The sequence below is a fragment of the Phyllostomus discolor genome, chromosome 7 (assembly GCF_004126475.2).
Source record: "Phyllostomus discolor isolate MPI-MPIP mPhyDis1 chromosome 7, mPhyDis1.pri.v3, whole genome shotgun sequence".
NCBI classification, from domain to species: Eukaryota; Metazoa; Chordata; class Mammalia; order Chiroptera; family Phyllostomidae; genus Phyllostomus; species Phyllostomus discolor.
The window spans coordinates 34,258,659-34,277,420 of NC_040909.2; the positions used below are offsets into that span (position 1 = coordinate 34,258,659).

Sequence of the window (18,762 nt, forward strand, 5' to 3'; positions counted from 1 at the left end):
ATTCCCAAGTTGTGCAACCCTGGGAAAATCACTTAACCTCTCTCTAAAGTGGGAAAAAGAAACTCTATTGAGCAAAGTCATTCTGAGAACCAACTTAGCTAAAGCATCCCTAGGCTCATCCCAGGCTCTGAAAGTCAGGGAGTGTCCTCCAAGTTCAGTCCAGTGGGAAATCTGTGGGGAGCCTTTGCTTCCCTGTTCTCATCCCAACGTATCCCTGAAGTGTGCAGAAAGTAACTGTGAGGATGCCTGTTTGTGTTTGCCATCTCCACCAGCCTCTATCTCCCCATATGTAAGTGTAGTGCCCACTTTTGCAGGACTGTTGTGAGAAAGTGGATTTGACACGCACCCCAGTCTTCCTTGTCCGTGAGGCCAAAGAGACTCCAGCCTCAGCTGACGCCAACCTGCCATGCACTATGCTTGAGAGTTCTGGAGCACTGTTGTGTGCCAGGCTCTGTTCCACATCCAAAGGAGACCAAGAGTTGATAGAGGACTAGATCACATTGCCCTGGGGAGCTGTCACCCTCTGAGGTGCCACCTCTGCCATAGCACACACACACAATTTGGTGGCACCAGAGTCAATGCCTGACACAGAATCAGGCCAAAGTTCTCTGGGACTTGTCTATGTCAGGCAGGGGAAGCTAATCATAAATGACTTCTGGTTAAGACCCCACATCCAGGGGAGAGTGGTGATCAAGGGAAAGCATGGTTCCCCAGGCAGTGCTTAGTGTCCTGATGTAGCAGCAAGAACCAACATTGGCTCTATTTGTTCCCTGGACCCAACTCCCCAGTCACCAAGCCTGGGGGACCTTGAATCAGATCCCTGTAGGTCCTGGGACAGTGCTTTCGGTAGAGATTCTCTGCCAGTGTGTTGCTGCCTCTAACCACATCCCTCCCTTCCTGGTTCATGTAGTTCCACAGATGCAGGGCGTAAGATTCATTGAAGCTGGGGTCTGTGTCCCAGACTTCATAGTAGCGCCTCCACTCTGGGTAGGAGATGGGGTAAAATCTTTGGGGATGTAGAAAGGACAAGTTCGAACACCTGAGGTCACTTATCCCCTGAAAGTCTTCAAGTTTGCACCACAGTCTCAACATCCTTGTCATCAAATCAGGTCCCTGGTTGCCCCAAATGTGAGAGTTGTAGTGTTCAACAAAGTTCTCCATGCACTCCCACAGGAAGGTGTGGTGGGGGAGGAATCCAAACACGCCATTACTAGCGTACTGAGAAGCCTGTGCAGCCAAAAAGTTCTCCTGGGGGATGGGCCTGACAGAGATGACATCGGTGTCCATGTAGATGCCCCCATACTTCCAGATGATGGCCAGGCGGGACGCATCTGAGCTGACGTGCACCCAGTTTCTCTGTGCACTGGCGTTGATCTGCAGGAACAGGTGTGCATCAGCCCCCAGCAGCGGGGAAGGGGGCGGGGGTCACAGCAGGAGACCAGGGCCTGGGGGCTGAGGAGGGGCCAGCAAGCCAGCTTCCCAAAACTCTATTGGCCAAAAGTCCAATTTTGAGAATTTACCAAACTTACCTCTTCCACCCCAAAATGTTGACTTTAAGTAAACAGTTGATAGCAATCAGTATCCATGGGAAGACTTTAGTGGCTTTTAAAGATTTCATAAAGTTATTTTTAAAAAATATGAAAGCAGTGGAAAGATAAAGTAGAAACCCCAAAATGATGTCACAATGAACTCTGGGAGTCAATTTCAATGGGTTGTAACATGTTGTGTGTTTGTAAGGACTATGAAGGAAAAAAGCTGAGTGAAGGGGCTATGAAGGGGGCAGGGTGGAGCACAGTCGTACTTGGGTTCCAGCAGAAACTGGAAGGAAGTGAGTAGGTGAACTGTGCTGACACCTCTGAGGAGGTTCTAGATACAGAGAATGGCTAGTGTGAGGGCCTTGAGGCAGGAGTGGGAGGAAGGCACTGTGGACAAAGCAGACTAGTGAGAAAAGAGGGGTAGGAGATGAGATCAGAGAGGTAATGGATAGAGAAGGAGGGTGGATTATGTGGGCTGGGTAAAGGCTAAACTTACGGACTTTCAGCCAAGATGGAGGCATAGGTAGACACACTGTGCCTCCTCGCACAACCAAAAGAAGGACAACAAGAGTTTAAAAATAAAAAACAACCAGAACTGAAAGAAAATTGAACTGTATGGAAGTCTGACAACCAAGGAATTAAAGAAGGCACGTTCATCCAGACTGGTAGGAGGGGTGGAGTTGGGCAGCTGGGGAAGAGAGGACTTGTGGCAAAGTGGCAGTTAGCGGACCCAGCAAGTCGGCAGATTGTAGAACAGGGTGCGCAAGGCTGCAGCTGACCAGCAAGGCAGTGGCTGTCAGAACAGGCAGTCCCACATTTGTATGCAGATAAACCAGGTGAAACAAAGAGGGAGCAGGACAGACCACAAAACCCAGGGTCCCAGCTCCGGGAAATAAAGCCTCAAACCACTGATTGAAAACACCTGTGGGGGTTGAGGCAGCAGTGGGAGAAACTCCCAGCCTCACAGGAAAGTTCACTGGAGAGACCCATGGGGTCCTAGAACGTACACAATCCCACCTGCATGAGAATCAGCACCAGAAGGGCCCAATTTGCTTGTGGGAAGTGGGGGAAGTGACTAAAAGCTGGAAGAGAGCACAGCAAGCACCATTGTTCCCTCTTGGATCCCTTCCCCACATACAGCATCACAACTTAGTGATGTGGGTTACTCCGCTCTGGTGAACACTGAAAGCTCCACACCTCACTATGTAACAGGCACGTCAAGATGAAAAAAAAAAGGCCCAAACAAAAGAACAGATCAAAGCTCCAGAAAAATACAACTAAGGAATGAAGAGATAGCCATCCTATCAGATGTGCAGTTCAAAATACTGGTAATCAGGAGACCCACAGAATTGGTTGAATTTAGTTGCAAGTTAGATGAAAAAATGAAGGCTACGCTAAGTGAAATAAAGGAAAATGTACAGGGAATCAACAGTGATAGGAAGGAAACTGGGACTCAAATCAATGGAGTGGATCAGAAGGAAGAAAGAAACAACCAAACAGAAAAGAATGAAGAAATAAGAATTAAAAAAAAATGAGGAGAGGCTCCGGAACATCCAGGACATCTTTAAATGTTACAACATCCAAATTATAGGGGTACCAGAAGGAGAAGAGGAAGAGCAACAAGTGGAAAAGTTATCTAAACAAATAATAAAGGAGAATGTCCCCAAGCTGGCAAAGGAAACAGACTTCCATGAAGTCCGGGAAGCCCAGAGAGTCCCAAAGAAGTTGGACCCAAGGAGGAACATACCAAGGCACATGATAATTACATTAGTCATGATTAAAATGAAGGAGAGAATCCTAGAAGCAGCAAGAGATAAGGAGGCAATTACCTACAAAAGAGTTCCCATAAGACTGTCAGCTGATTTCTCAAAAGAGATCTTACAGGCAAGAAGGGGATGGAAAGAAGTATTCCAAGTCATGAAAGGCAAGGACCTACATCCAAGATTGCTCTATCCAGCAAAGCTTTCATTTAGAATGGAAGGGCAGATAAAGTGCTTCCCAGATAAGGTCAAGTTAAAGGAGTTCATCACCACTAAGCCCTTATTACATGAAATGTTAAAGGGATTTATCTAAGAAAAAGAAGATAAAAAAATGTGTACAGTAAAATGACAGCAAACTCACAATCATAAGCAACCACACCTAAAACAAAAACAAAAACAAACTGAGCAAACAACTAGAACAGAAACAGAACCACAGAAATGGAGATCACATGGAGGGTTATCAACAAGGGAGTAGGAGGGAGAGAGAGGGGGAAAGGCACAGAGAATGAGTAGCATAGATGGTAGGTAGAAAATAGACACGGGAGCGGGTAACAATAGTATGGGAAAAGTAGAAGCCAAAGAACTTATACGTATGATAAATGAACATGAACTAAACGGGGAAATGGGTGAGAGGGGGTGTGCAGGGTGAAGGGGACTGAAGGGAGGAAAATGAGACAACTGTAATAGCATAATTAATAACATATATTAAAAATGAAAATAAAACATAAAAAATACTAAACTGCTTTGGGAGATTTGGAGGAAAGGAGGGATATGATCTGAATTAGTCTTCAAAGGGCCCCACTCGCTACTCTGTGGAAAAAGACAGGGTGGGGGTTGGGAGGTGGCAAAGGCAGAAGTAAAGAGTCAAGTGAAGAGACTGTTGAAGTAATCCAGCAAGAGGTGAAGGTGCAGGAGGGTGATAGTGGAGGAGGTGGGAGAAGGGGCCAGGTCCTGCACACGTGGCAAAGAACAAGCCATCCGATTCTGATGGACTGGACATGGAGCAGGAAAGACTGGATGACTGCAAGTGCTACAGGGTGAACAACATGGAAAATACTTTTTAAAAGAATAAAAATAACTCATAATAATTGGCAGTGCTTCCAGACAAATGCTAAACTCTGCAGGAAAACAAAATAGGTTTTTCTAAATTGAAATATGGTGATTAAAAGATTAAACAGAAACTCTTGGCTTTGACAAGCAACGTGGTGGTTGCTAGATGGAAGGGAGTGAGGGGTGGAGGGGGCCTGATAGATGGTGATGGAAGATGCTTTGACTGTAGGTGGGGGGCACACCGTGCAATATACAGACCTAGTGTCATAGAAATGTTCATTGGAAACCTCTTTACCAATGCCACCCCAATACATTTATTTTTTTAAAGCCAAATGAGCCTTTAGAGGTGAGATGGTGGAGGAGTGAATGGAAGCCATACTAACCACCTCTCAGGACCAATTCACAAGTCAAAGGCATTTTTGTATACCAACAATGAAATATCAGAAACAGACACCAGGAAAAAGATCCCATTTGGTATAGCAACAAGAAAAATAAAGTACCTAGGAATAATCCTAACCAAGGAGGTAAGAGACCTGTACTGAGAAAACTATACAACACTGAAGAAAGAAATTAAGGAAGACACAAATGGAAGCATGTACCATGTTTATGGATTGGAAGAATTAAAATTATTAAAATGTCCATACTACCCAAAGCAATCTATAGATTCAATGCAATCCCTATTAAAATACCAATGACATATTTTGCAGATGTAGAACAAACATTTCAAAAATTTATATGGAAGCATAAATGACCCCGAATAGCCACATCAATTTGAGAAAGAAGAACAAAGTAGGAGGGATCCCAATACCTGATATCAAACTATATTACAAAGCCACAGTAATCAAAACACTCTGGTACTGGCATAAGAACAAACACATAGATCAATGGAAAGAAATAGAGCGTAGAAATAAATCCAAGTCTCTATGGTCTTGGATTAACCTAGATTAACTCTATCGAATTAATATTCAATAAAGGGGGCAGAAGCATAAAATGGAGTAAAAGTTGCCTCTTCAACACATAGTGTTGGGAGATCTGAACAGCTACATGAAAAAAATGAAACTCAACCACCAACCTACACCATACACAAAAATTAACTCAAGATGGATAAAAGACTTAAGTATAAATCGCAACACCATAAAAGTCTTAGAGGACAATATAGGCAGGAAAATCTCAGATATTCCACACAGCAATATTTTCACTTAGGTGATATGCCCCTTAGACCAAGAGACATAAAGGAAAGAATAAACAAATGGGACTTTATCAAAATAAAAAGCTTCTGCATGGCTAACAAAAACATCAGCAAAATACAAAAGGATCCACCTGTATGGAAAAATATATTTGCAAATGATACCTTGGACAAGGGTTTGATCTCCAAAATATATAAAGAACTTACATGACTCCACTCCAGGAAGACAAACAATCCAATTAAAAAATGGGCAAAGGATGGGAACTGACACTTCTCCAAGGAAGACCTAGAGATGAACTGGAGATATATGAAAGGATGCTTGTTGGGAACTGCCCTGCCTGGTTTCAGAAGCTGTAACCCCTCCATGGCTAAGGCTTAGTGAACAACATTCAGCCCATAAGCCACTAAGGAGACAAAGCTTATCTCCCTGGCAGGGGCACCGCTTCTGCTCCTTTTACTTCTCCCTGCCTGGCCCCCAATGCTTGATCGGTTAGCCAATGACGGGTAAGATTCCTCGAGAGAGAAACTATCTAAGACAGGCACGATCATGGGGAGCCCCCAGGGAAGGACTTGGGGGACTATAGTAAAAGGGGGTAATGGACCCTCGCCCCTCAGCTTTGACATAGCCTGATTCCTCATTTTGTCTGTGACAAGTCTCCTAATCTCTTGGCTGCCTTACTTCCCCTGCCTGACTTAAGCCTGAAACAATGACAGAGGGTGGTGCGGCCCTGTGCTGGAAAGGCAGATTCCCCAGGTGATCAGGCCTAAGGAAGAATATATAAAATCCTGCGAAACTTGCTTTCCTAAGAATGCTCTCAATTAAATGATAAGGGTCCTAGCAGGAAATGAGTTTGTTTCCCAAAGTTTTGTAGCCCTTTAGCTAACAGACCCTGACTCAGAATAAGCCCTCGTAGTTCTTTGTATGCTATCTATTGTTTGATCCTTATTACCTGACAATGATTGATGAGCTTTACCTGTATTCCTGTGCAAATTGAAAGCCAATAAAAGCTTGTCAAGGCAAGGGTTGGGGCACTGTCCTCTTGAGAGAGTAGCCATGCCGTCCCTTTTTCTCCACAGGATTCAGTAGTCCATGCGAATTTATCTAGTGTCTCATCCATAACGCTGCAGACTCTGCGGGCTGGTGTCCACTTCAGATGCTCCGCATCACTTACCATCAAAGAGATACGAATTAAACCACAATGACATACCACTTCACACTGTTCAAACAATAAGTGCTCGCAAGTTTGTGGAGAAAAGGGAACCCTAGTACATTGGTGGTGGGAATGCAGACTGCTGCAGCCACTGTGGAAAACAGTATGGAATTTCCTCAGAAAACTGAAAACAGAACTCCCTTTTGACCCAGCAATTCCATTGCTGGGACTATACCCTAAGAATCCCGAAACACCAATTCACAGAAATCTATGCAACCCAATGTTCATAGCAGCACAATTTACAATAGCCAAGTACAAGGAAATAGCCTAAGAGCCCATCAGTAAAGGAATGGATCAAAAAACGGTGGTACATTTACATGATGGAATACTGTGCGGCAGAAAGAAAGAAGGAGCTCCTACACTTCATGACAGCATAGATGGATCTGGAGAGCATTACACTAAGTGAAATAAGCCAGGCAGTGAAAGACAAATACCATATGATCTCACCTATAAGTGGAACCTAATCAACAAAACAAACAAGCAAGCAAAATATAACCAGAGACATGGAAATCAAGAACAAACTGACAGTCACCAGAGGGGAGGTGGGGGGCATAATGAGGGAGAAAGAAGGAATGGTCGTCAGGAACATGTATAAAGGACACACAGACAAAGCCAAAGTGGGGTAGTTTCTAGGGTAGCAGGTGGGGATGGGTAGGGTTGAGATAGTGGTGGTGGGGAATGAAGACAACTGTACTTGAAAAACAATTTTAAAAAAGGGGGAAAAAGATTAAAAATAAATAAATAAAAATAAAAAGCCAAATGAAAGAATTTAAGACTTTGCAGAAATCTTCACAAGGATTGGTCACATCACCATGTTGCATACAGTTGCTGAAGACACTGTACATAAGAGTGAAAATTTATCAAAAACTGCCCTAAGTTTTTTGTGATCTACACAAATGATTAAAGATTGGTATTATAATTATTCCCATTTTTCAAGTGAAAAACAAAAAGAAGAAGAAATTCAGTAATTTGTCCAAAGTCAGACAGGAAGAAGTTGATTCTGAACTCAGGCAATCTGGCTCTAGATAGCTACTCATTTAAACAAAACAGTTTGGGAAGAAACTGTGTTGATTAGTTAGTCAAGTGGTGATGGTTAGGGAACTGACCAAGAGACATAGTAGCCGGCCTGGATGTGGGCATTGAACTGATATTGGCCTAAAACCCAAGAGCTGTCCCCGGGGTGAGCACCAGACAGGGCATTAGGGTTCTGGTTCCTCACCCTGTCCCTCCTCCACAGGACTCAACCCTGGGCATCCTCAGGGGCTACACTTGCCAAATCAGTGCAGCACACCTGATGCTCACCAGCAGCTGATGATACATTGGGCCACCCCAAACAGCTGCCCCCCAGGTGTTCTGAGGTGGCCTCTCTGGATCAGCACATGCCACACACAGCCCCTCCCCTGAAGGCAGTGATGTAGTGCCCAGCAGGACTGGATGGGGCAGACACATAAAAGCTGTGTCCCAAGGCCCATCTTGTCCTTAACACCCAACATAGCAAAGTTGAGGCACAGCTCAGAGAAACCCAAACTGTATTTCATGAAACATTAGTTCCAGGAAAATACTTACATCATCCTGAAAGAGGGTCTATGATCAAATAAGTTTTAAAAAAATGCTGGTATGAATCACATCAAAGTCTCTTTGGTTCATATCTACACAGAGACTTTAAGTTCCTCATGTGCATGATTAGTTTCTGAGAAATGAATAGTGTGTAGTGTGTAATGTCTCCCAACACAATTTGAGCAGAGGTTTGTTTCCCCAAGAAGCAAGCAGTTTGGGTAAACTTAGTTGAGCCTGAGTGGGGAGGAAGCAGGTCCCTGAGCCAGCAGACTGTCTGGTCTCGTACATTCCTGGAGCGCCCTCTAGCGGTTAAGCCCTAGTGCTGCAGGGACCCAACAGGATTGTGCCCTGTAGTGGGCTCTGCTCCACTACCAGCAATGACTGAGGCTTGTCCTGCCACTGCCCAGGACCACTCTAGTGGCCACCTATTAGGAACCCTGTACTGGCAACTGCAGGTGAAATCTCAATGTGATCAGTCACTCCACCTCCTCCCTGAGGGGCCCTTGTTTGAAAGTTGTGCACTCTTCAGGAGAACAGATGGGCAGGCTGGGATCTAAAGTCCCATGGGGCGGCAGTAAAACTGACCAATTCCCCTACATGCCCGGCTGTCCCCAGACCCATACAGTCGTACACTCCATCCTGCCCTTTATTCTAGAAAACATCTCGAGATGACAGCACCCTGGGGCAAGGGTGCCCTCCACCCAGGAAAGCCCCAGGGGAATGAGAAAGGGTGGGCAGAAGTCTCCCTGTTTTAGACATGAATACTGCAGTAGGGTGAGTAACAGACGTGCAAAGATATCAGGTCCTGAGTCCTGGAACCTGCAACTGTTCCCTCGTGGAAAAAAGGTCTTTGCAGATGTGATAAACTGAGGATGGAGGGATGCGGAAGGTTATCTCGATGGGTCCTAAATAGGATTACATGTGTCTTTACCCAGTGAGGGGGAGGGAGAGTTCACACACACAGGACAAGGGGTGTAGAGAGGGAGGCAGAGACTGCAGTGATGTCCCCCAACCCCTGCCGGAAGGAAACTCTCCTACAGACCCCCCAACAGTGCAGGGAATGGGCCCTGCCAGCTCCTTGCAATGCACCCTGTGAACCTCATTTGGGACTCCAGGTCTCCATGACTGAGGGAACACTTGTTTGTTCTCCTCAGTCACCAAGGTTGTGGCATTTTGGTACTCGCCCAGAGGAAACTAATACAAGTGCCTTCATAAATGGCCTCAGTTGTGCCTGTTGGCCTGCAGAACCTGAAGTCCTGACTTTCTGGATCTTTGCAGAGAAATGGCTTTCTGACTTTGATCTAGCCTAGGATTAGAACTTAGGACTTTATATGGCAAGCAAATGTTATCGTGTATGTTGATGTCAATTTTTAATTACTTTTAAAAAACTATTTTATTTATAAAATTCACATATTCTCATCAATATATTGGGGGAGGGGTATTGCATAGGTAAAATCATCGTGATTGCTTTACAACGTACGAGTGTTTAATCCCACATTGCAGTCTTCACAAGGTGACACAGTTGAAGCTGCACAGTGGAGTCACTGAGTGGTTATCCTGTAATTTCCTTAAATGCTACCCAACTGTGGGTCCTCATGAGAGAAATGTTTAACTGAGATATTATTTTCCTATTATGCTGTGTTACTAAGGTGGTGATTACAAAATTCCTGAGAGTTCCAGCAGTTTCTTGAATATATCTAAATATACCCAATCTCATAGAGCTGCACTCCACCTGATCCTTTATGAGTTTTCTGTTTACATGAGTTTCAAGAGAAATATTGCCTGGCTTCCCCTTCAGATGCAAAGAAGTTTAAAATGGATGAGTTTACAACTGACAGTAGAAAAGATATAGAAACTCATTCAGTTAAGAATAGTCTCAAATGTAACCCAGATACTAAGGTAGAAAGCTGGACGCAAAAGTCAGCAGGCTAAAGGGGAATCTACCTTAAGTCTCTCTCGATTACTTGCATCAGGACTCAACACCGTGGAAAGAAGGCCAGGCAAGAGTTCAAGGATTTGGGTTCTAGTCCCACCTCTGACACTGTGTCCTTACCCTCAGTTTACCCATCTGTCAAATGGTAGGTAGGTTGAACTCATTTTCTGTGGTTCCTCCCTACATGGGCACCCTAAGATTCTGTGAACACTTACTTGAGTGTACCATGAAAACAATGGTGTGTCTTCAAACAGCCTTTTCATATCCAAAGGAAGAGGAAGACGTTGTCTATTGCTGAGAGGAGGGAAAAGGCTGGGGAGGTGGAGTTTGGAGGCATCTGCAGGGAATGACTGAGACCCTTCATAAAGAACGCCACCAGCTGCTCAGGATAAACCTTGGCAGCCGACTCCACAGCACAGGAGACCAGCGGGGGAGGCTCTGTTCTCTCAGAGGTCTCTAGAAACACAATGCTGCTCCCCTTGCCCAGGAGGGCTCCCAGCCCCTGCTGGGACTTGTTGGGGGCAGGGCAGGAGAAGAGCAGCTGGACTTCAGGGTGAGCTGATAGAGGAAGCCACAGGAAAGCAGCAGGATGGCCAACAGGAAGAGCTGGAGCTCCTTCAGCATGTGCCCCTCTCTCTCCTGGCCTGCTCCTTTAAGTCAACACGATTAATTAGAAGTTGCATTCACAAAACCAGATAAAGATAGCACACAGAAAACAATACAAGAATGTGACTTTGAAGCTTACATTTTTTAAAATCCCAAATAAAATATAATCAGATCAAGTCATATGGCATTAAAAAGGGTGATTCAAAACAGGAAAATATTAGGAAAACTGTTAGTCACATGTATTGTCTTACATCTTAAAGAAGAAAAGCTCTATGATCGTTTCAATGAGTCATGCCAAGAACAGGATACAGAGCCCTGGTTGGGCAGCTCAGTTGGTTAGAGGGTCATCCCAATACACCAAGATTGTGGGCACATGCAAGAAGCAATTGATGAATGCATCAAAAAGTGGAACAACAAATCAATGTTTCTGTGTCTCTCTAAAAGTCATTGAAATAAAAAATTTAAATATGTAGATTATTAAAAAAAGAACAGGATATGATTTGACATCCACACATAAGTTTTTAAATACATTTTTTATTTATTTTAGAGAGGGAAGGGAGGGAGAAAGAGAGAGAGAAACATCACTGTGTGGTTGCCTCTCATGTGGCCCACACTGGAAATATGGTCTGCAACCCAGGCATGTGCCCTGACTGGGAATCGAACCAGCGACACTTTGGTTCACAGCCCACACTCAACCACTGAGCTACGCCAGCCAGGGCCACACATAAGTTTTAAAACACACAAGGAAACCTGCTTAAGCTGACCACTAGAACATACAGCAATCATCATACTTAATATGAAGCATTTAAAACACCACCACTAAGACTGGGAATGTGACACGGGTCTGTCTGTCACCACTGTTTCCATTCAGCATACTGCTGCTACTTCTAACCAAGACAATGAAACCAGAGAAACAAGGTCTACTATGAATACTAGAAAAGAAGAGGTAAAAACCTCACTAGTTATAGAAAATATAATTACCCACCTGAAAATTCAAGATAATTTACTGAGAAGCTCACAGTACTAAGGAGAAAATTAACCAAGGAAGCAAACTGAAGGGTAGAGTTAAATAATGTGCCCAGACCACACAGTGAGCAGAGCCCTGCCTCCAACTTGGGTCTCTCTGTCCCCTGTGTCCCCACTCTGGAAGTGTTAGTTCTCACTCTGACTGACTTCAGAAGAACAGAGGTCTCACTTTTTCGGTGGTCTGTTTTCAAATTCCACAGGACTCTTTTAGAAAATACAAAAGCAATGAATCAGAGCTTACCTTCTAGCCTGCAGATTGCAGCTGCCAATACCTGAGGTCTCAGCAATGATGACAAGTTTTTTCTACTGTGCTTTTTGATAAATCACCACCTAATCTTCCAATTCAACAACTGGTGGAAGTAAATCATTGACAGAAGGTTAATGCTACATACAAGAAGCTCCTCCTTTAGTAAATCCCCCAAACACAGAGACTTAAAAACAATAAGGGGTTCACACAGCTTTTCATGTGACCCACGCACTAAATTCTGCCTATTTGTGCATCTCTCAGGAGGGCTATAGGGTGAGGATTTCACCTGGAGAATACTGACTGTATATAACCCTGGAACCAAAAGATACTGCACCTACACAATTTTGCTTCAGGTCAAAATCATGGGCAGAGATTGGGAAAGCTTCATCACCATACAACCCTGTAACTTGGTCCAAACTGTGCAAACACAAGGTTTGAGTTTAAAAAAGGAAGGAAATCCATCCCCACAAATAAGCAATGGACAAGCCCATAGTCCAAGTTCCTGATGACTTGGAACAAGAATTCATTCTCCAACTTCAGTTGCAGTGGCTTCAACAAGGGTCCTTTAGCCCTGAGGTCCCCCTTGTGAGGTCTCACAGATCAGTGAGGATCACCGTCCTCCACTGATGTGGCAATGCCCACATGTCCACAGCCAGTGTTGTTCTCCTGTGGTCTGCTCCCCAGTACCCCTGACATGAGTGTGTGGTGATCCTCTATGAAGCTCTTCTCCCTCCAGGAGTCTCCTACCTGCAGTTCAGAGCCTTCTCTCTGCCATGAACAGGTATCCACAGCTCCCCCCGGATGCTCTCAGGTGACCAGAGAAGGCCCATCTTGAGCAGACTGTGGGTCTTCACATGGCAGGTCCTACATCAAAGGAGGTAAAGCTGCCCCCTCATCGATGGTTTCTTGTTTTCTGTGTACCTGAGGTTTTCCAGGAATAGCTCTTTGGGTCTGCACACACTCCTTTTCCATTTGGAGCTGAATTTCTTCTCTGGACCTCATCACTTGTAGGCTCAGGGTACCTTGGCATCTTTGCAAAGTTCCCTGGCTTTGGATGGATGGGTGGTTTTTTCCTTCTGAGTTGGGGGCAGGGGTTGCGGGTGGGTAGAGCAGAGCTCTGGCTCCTGCTCTGGGATAACTAGAGGGCTCCATTTGTGGAATGACACATTCCTAGGGCCTGCATTTCAGGTGGGTCACATACCCAGTGCCTCCCAGCTGTCTGCACTATGGTCAAAACCATTGAACAAGCAGTGAAGTCATGAGGTCAGAGAAGTAGGTGGTGGTCTTCATCACACAGGTGAAAGTGAGCATTAGTAATGCAGTGACATCCCAAACACAGAAAGTAGGACTTGCGTGATCGAGAACTGAGTAGGGGTAGGAAGGGCCCTTAGCTCAGAGTCATGCCCCCACTGGCCACAGGCTGAGGGCACCAGGGTGAGTCCCAGAACTGCCCCAGCTCCTCTGCCCAGTGTGGGAAGGGCCTGACCTCTGGCTCACTGTGGGCGGGAAGGTCCCTCCAAACCAAAGAAGCAACTCTCACTTTCACCAAGGACAAGGAGAGAAAAATAGAACACTGTTACTGTAGATGGTACTTGGACTTTCTGGTGACAAACATTAAGTTGTTGTTTTCAGATAAGTGAGATCTATTTCCCTGGGAACCTTTAAGAAAGAAGTCCTCAGCCCTCTGTGAGAGCTGATGAGATGTGCACAGAAGCCAGCAACCAGTCACTGGTACCTGGGGCCTTTTTAGCATCACCCTCCTGATGTCCTTCCTGAGTCTTTCTGAAGAGGACTCCTGTCTTCTGAGCCACTCTGCCAGGAAGTTGCCAGGGCCCCCAGCTCCATCCTTTCAGTCCTTCCCTCTGGTGTGAACAGAACTGTCTACCCTTTCTTCTGCTCCACTCTGCCTTACCTGGCCTGTATCACATTATCTTTCTGTCTGTGCAGGCAGGTGCCATAGCAGCAGCTCCTCACCTGGACACCACAGGTCTATAGAGGCTCCCAGGATGGGCTTTGGAGAACCTGGGGCTGTAGCTTGCATTAATCCCTTTACCCTGGGTGCCAGTGATGCACAGCTCCCACTACTACCTGCCCAAAGAGAGGTCCCTGCTCTTTGACCCTCCATGACACTAATTCTCTTCAAAATTCCCCCAAATGTCTTCACCACACCAACCAGGCTTCCTCCAGCAAGCCAAGCAACTGCTAGGAATAGATATCTGAGTAGAGATGTGCAAAGAGTTATCTTCGAGCAGTGGGTGGGTCTGAATATGCTGGTGAAAGCCACCTATGTGTCCCAGTATTGTCTACTTTCCCAACAGGTTTTGCCTCCTGTGAGAGAGTTCCTGCTCCCTCCATTATAACGTAGGCCAAACTTTGTTCAGCACAGTGGCCTGGGTGATTGTTGCTGACTGACGAGACCTCAGGAAATATGGATCAATGTAGCACCAAATAAATGGACAGGATTGCGGGAGGAAACTTGTGAATCAGTGGGGTTTTTTACATTCAATATTATTTCAGTATTCTTTTTATTTTTCAACACTGTTCTTTGGATGTTCAGAGCTTCTCCAAAGAAAAGGCAGTATTGGGAAGAAAACCACGGAACAGAGCAGAGATTTCCGTAACTCTCCTGCCCTGCAGATAACCTCTGATAATCCCAACTGGGACAACTTCAGTGTTTGGGCCTACACTCCCTCTGCTATAAAGGACTCACTGTATCAAGAAGGAAAAGTTAAAGGAATTTTTAACAATAAATGTTTGTTAAACTGAATTACACTTGAAAAGTGCACCTCTTAATTCTTAGCTTCTTTGAACTCCAATTTATTGCAAGGAGGAAATATTCAAGCCAACAATACTTGTCCTATTTACTTTGGAGCCCTTGGAACCACAGTTCCGGTTTTTAGCATATTTGTTAAGCAAGTGGGACTGATAAAGTTGTTAAAGCATTCAGCTATTAACCGTGCAAAACCAATACACAGTGTGATATCTTATCAACATTTCCAATTCCTTTCCCACTGTTCTGAAGCTGCAACAAAGCCTGGAGGCCAGGGTTTACATGAGTGAACAGAGGCAGTGTGTGCAGAGGCCCAACACTTGGAAGTCCGAGTGAGAATAACTGAAGGACGTTGACACATGACAGTAACAACCTTAAATCCTGAAGAGAGAATTTTTTACTGAAATCAGTGAATTCATGCCAGCAAAAAATCCCCTGGTCCCATGACACTATTTGAAGCCACTCTGCATTTCTAAGAAAATGGATCCAGCCTTGCATTTCTGGCAATAATGCTTTTTATTCTCCACTCAGTCTCACCAGTCCAACCTGCTCCTGTTGACAAAGCCATGCCCAGCTATGAAGAATGTATTTCTGGGTTCGTTCTGGAAATTACTCTGATCAACCTGTCATTTCCCCCCATTTAAAATTTACTTGCAGATAAAAGAAGGGACGGGGGACAAGGGCAGGGAGATAAGGGGAAACTGTTGCTCTCAGCGAAGCGGGCGAGCGCCAGACACCACCTTCTGGCTGAAGAACGGGGTCTGCCAGGAGCCGACAGAGAACAGGGCTCCAGTCTGAGAGTGAGGGCTGCATGAACGAGCTTTGCCTTCAAGTTCTGTAAGTCAGCATTTAGTTTCTTTTTTCTGTAAGAATGGGAAGCATCTTAGAGCCACCTATGCCAAGTGTTCACATGGCAGGGGAACTTTATATAAACACTGAGTGACTCCCAGAATGAGCACCACCCAATATGGCTGAAAGAAGCTGTTATAAACTGAATATTTGTGCCCTCTGCCTCCACCACCACCAAAATTCATATGATAAAGCCCTAACCCCCAGTGTAATGGTATTTGGAGGTGTGGCCTTTCGGAGGTCATTAGGTTTGAATGAGGTCATGAAGATGGGATTCTTACAAGGAGAGGGAGAGGGAGAGAGATCTCTCCCTCTCTAGGAGCATTCACCAAGGAAAGGCCACATGAGGACACAGGAGGAAGGCAGCTATCTACAAACCTGGAAGAGGGTGCCCTCCAGGAACCTGATCTTCACCTTGATCTTGGACTTGCCAGTCCCAGAACTGTGAGCAATAAATGTGTGTTGGTTAAGCCATCAGTCTGTGATATTTTGTTAGAGCAGCCCTAGCTAAGACAGAAGCCCCACAGTAAGCTTCTTCTCTTTAATCTCCTTCTATATGTTTTCATGAGAATCTGTTTTTGAGCCATGGAGGAGACTGGAGCTGCTCCTACGATTTGGAGAACTGAGACCAGGCCTCCAGCGGGGAAAGGAAAACTTCATCTGTAGCAGAAACCTGTAACAGGTGAAACTGTCCTCCCTCCCTCCCTGAGACCTCTGTCTTCCTTTCCTATTGTCCTTCCACAGGCCCCTCAATCTGTCCTCTTGTTATGCCTGTTTCTCGCCAAACAGAGGACCCTGGTCTCCCTCATCTCAGTGCCTGGCAATCACCTGTCCCCTGTTCCCAAGGCGGAAACCAGGGAGTCATGCTTGACTCCTCTCTCTCCTTCTGGTATAAGCTATGCCAGTTCAAATCCTTCAGGAAGCAGACCCCAAGAAGAGATGAACAGTGCAAAATTTTATTAGGGGAAATGCCTGTGTGAGAGAAAATAAGGAGGGAGCTGTGTGAGGCTGGGCAGCTGTAAAACCACAGGGTGAGTCTGAGAGAAGCTTGGGAGGAACTGTCCTAGGCTGCCTTGCCCAAGGCTCTCCTTCTTTCAGGAAAGTTCAGCAAAGCCATCAGGGAGTCCTCAAACCAAGGTCAGCCACTTATGGAGTCCTGTGTCTCCCAGGAGCAGGTCTACTTCAGTATTCTTGCTTCACAGTCGTGGCTGAGAGAAGCCTGTGGGAGGGATGGCCTGGGCACAGCTCAGTGGAGCATTTCACAGTGCAGCAGCTGGGGCCTTTGGTCAGGGATGCTCCCTCCAGTCACAGGCCTGGGAGGTACATACTCATAGCTGCCATAGTGCACCCTTTGGGCTTACACAGATATCCTTCTCCACATAGTTTTTGGGATCAGTGTTTCCTAGTTTCCACAAGCCCTTCTTCCTGAGGGAAAACTAATAAAAGAGGTTAGAGGGATCAGCTACAGCCCCTGTCACTGTAGTTGATCTCAGGGCTGCAACATAGCCTGCTCCCTCCTCCAATATCCATTCTGAATTCCCTTCACCCTCAGAGCTGCCTCAGCAGATGTTGGTAGTTTAGCTGGTTGTCCATACAGCTCACCTCCCTGAAGCCTGTGCCCTTGATAGTCATACCCTCTCTCAGTTCAGGGTTGCTGCACAGGCCTGTTCATAGTTATAGGCAGGGAAGGGAGCACCAGGAGACCCCACAGTGGACCTCTTTATATTCCTCCCAGCTGGTATGATATAAAAAGATAAATTATCAGGGACCCCTAGGCACAAGAAGTCCAGCATGCCCTTCAGTAGTTTGTAATTCAATGAGTCCCTTGCAGTATTACCTGGCAAGCAACTAGTCTATCTGGGATCAGAAGTTCCAACACTGAAGAGCCCAGATTTGCAGGGACAGAAGTACAAAATCCTCCAATAGGTCATTAGGAGTAGCAATCAGTGGGGCCACTATCTATACCGCTTAGTTCCTGGGTCTGTGCACTGTTCCTATTAGGAACAGAGCAGCTTACATAGGTCTCTGCATTGATATAAATATTCTGTGTTTTGAAAGATGGGACCACATTTCTCAGAGTGTTTTCTCCAAGCTAACACTTCAGCTATTCCAGAAAGGCCATTCCAGACAGCTGCCCCTGGATGGTGGGATGCGTGAAACAACCAGTAGATCCTGAGGTCATGAGCCCACTCCTGCACCTTCACTGTAAAGTGACTCCTGCTCTAAGTCAAATGCTGTGCTTATATGAAGTTCTACATCAGTGGAGCAAGCATTCCATAACCCCAGGTAGTGCAGTGGCTGAGGCTTTGTGGACAGGAAAGGCAAATTCATACCCAGAATATTCATTCCTGTTGAGATGAACCACTGGAAGAGGCCTAATGTAGTCAACTACCTGGGCACCAAGTAGCCAGCCAAGGTCCTCAAGGACTAGCACCATTTGAAGGACTCAGTGTCGCTGACAAGTTGGACATTCAGAGGCAGAGAAGCTAGGTCAGTCTTGGGAAGGAGGGTCTATGCTGCTGGACCGCTGTGTGGCCTCTCTCTTGCCCCCACAGCCATTGCTTTCATGTGCCTATCACCCAGTTCTGGGCTGGTGACCAATTAGTTTTCAGCAGTACACCAACGTTCCTGCGAGGTTCTCACCACAGCTTTAATTGCACTTCTCTGATAACTAAGTTAGAGTTTGAGCAGCACTTCATATATAAGTTAACTGTCTGCTTTCCTCTTCCTGTTTAAATTTATATCTCCATATAAACTTTAAAATCAACTCATCTAGCTCCAGAAAATAAAACAAAAAGCAAACAACAAAAAATGCATTGGTATTTTGATTGAGAATTATTCTAAAATTATATACTAACTTGAAAAGAATTGGTATCTAAAATGTTCAATCTATCTATCCAAAAATAAGAGATGTTTTTCATTTGTTCAAGTCTCCTTTTGTACTTTTCAGGTGTATTTTAAGGTTTTCCTCATATAAGTTTTGCACATTTCATGTTAAATGTTTTGTTGCTGTTTATATCCCATCACTCACT

General features: G+C 45.3%; 1 protein-coding gene across 1 annotated transcript; it reads right to left on the reverse strand.

Moving 5' to 3' along the window:
• Window positions 1–655: 655 nt before the first annotated feature.
• A4GNT (alpha-1,4-N-acetylglucosaminyltransferase) lies at window positions 656–10,856 on the reverse strand. Its single transcript, XM_028517797.2, is given in 4 exon segments — window positions 656–1,374; window positions 10,448–10,506; window positions 10,509–10,769; window positions 10,772–10,856. Coding segments are annotated over 4 exon segments (1,020 nt in total). The 3' UTR covers window positions 656–759.
• Window positions 10,857–18,762: the final 7,906 nt, after the last annotated feature.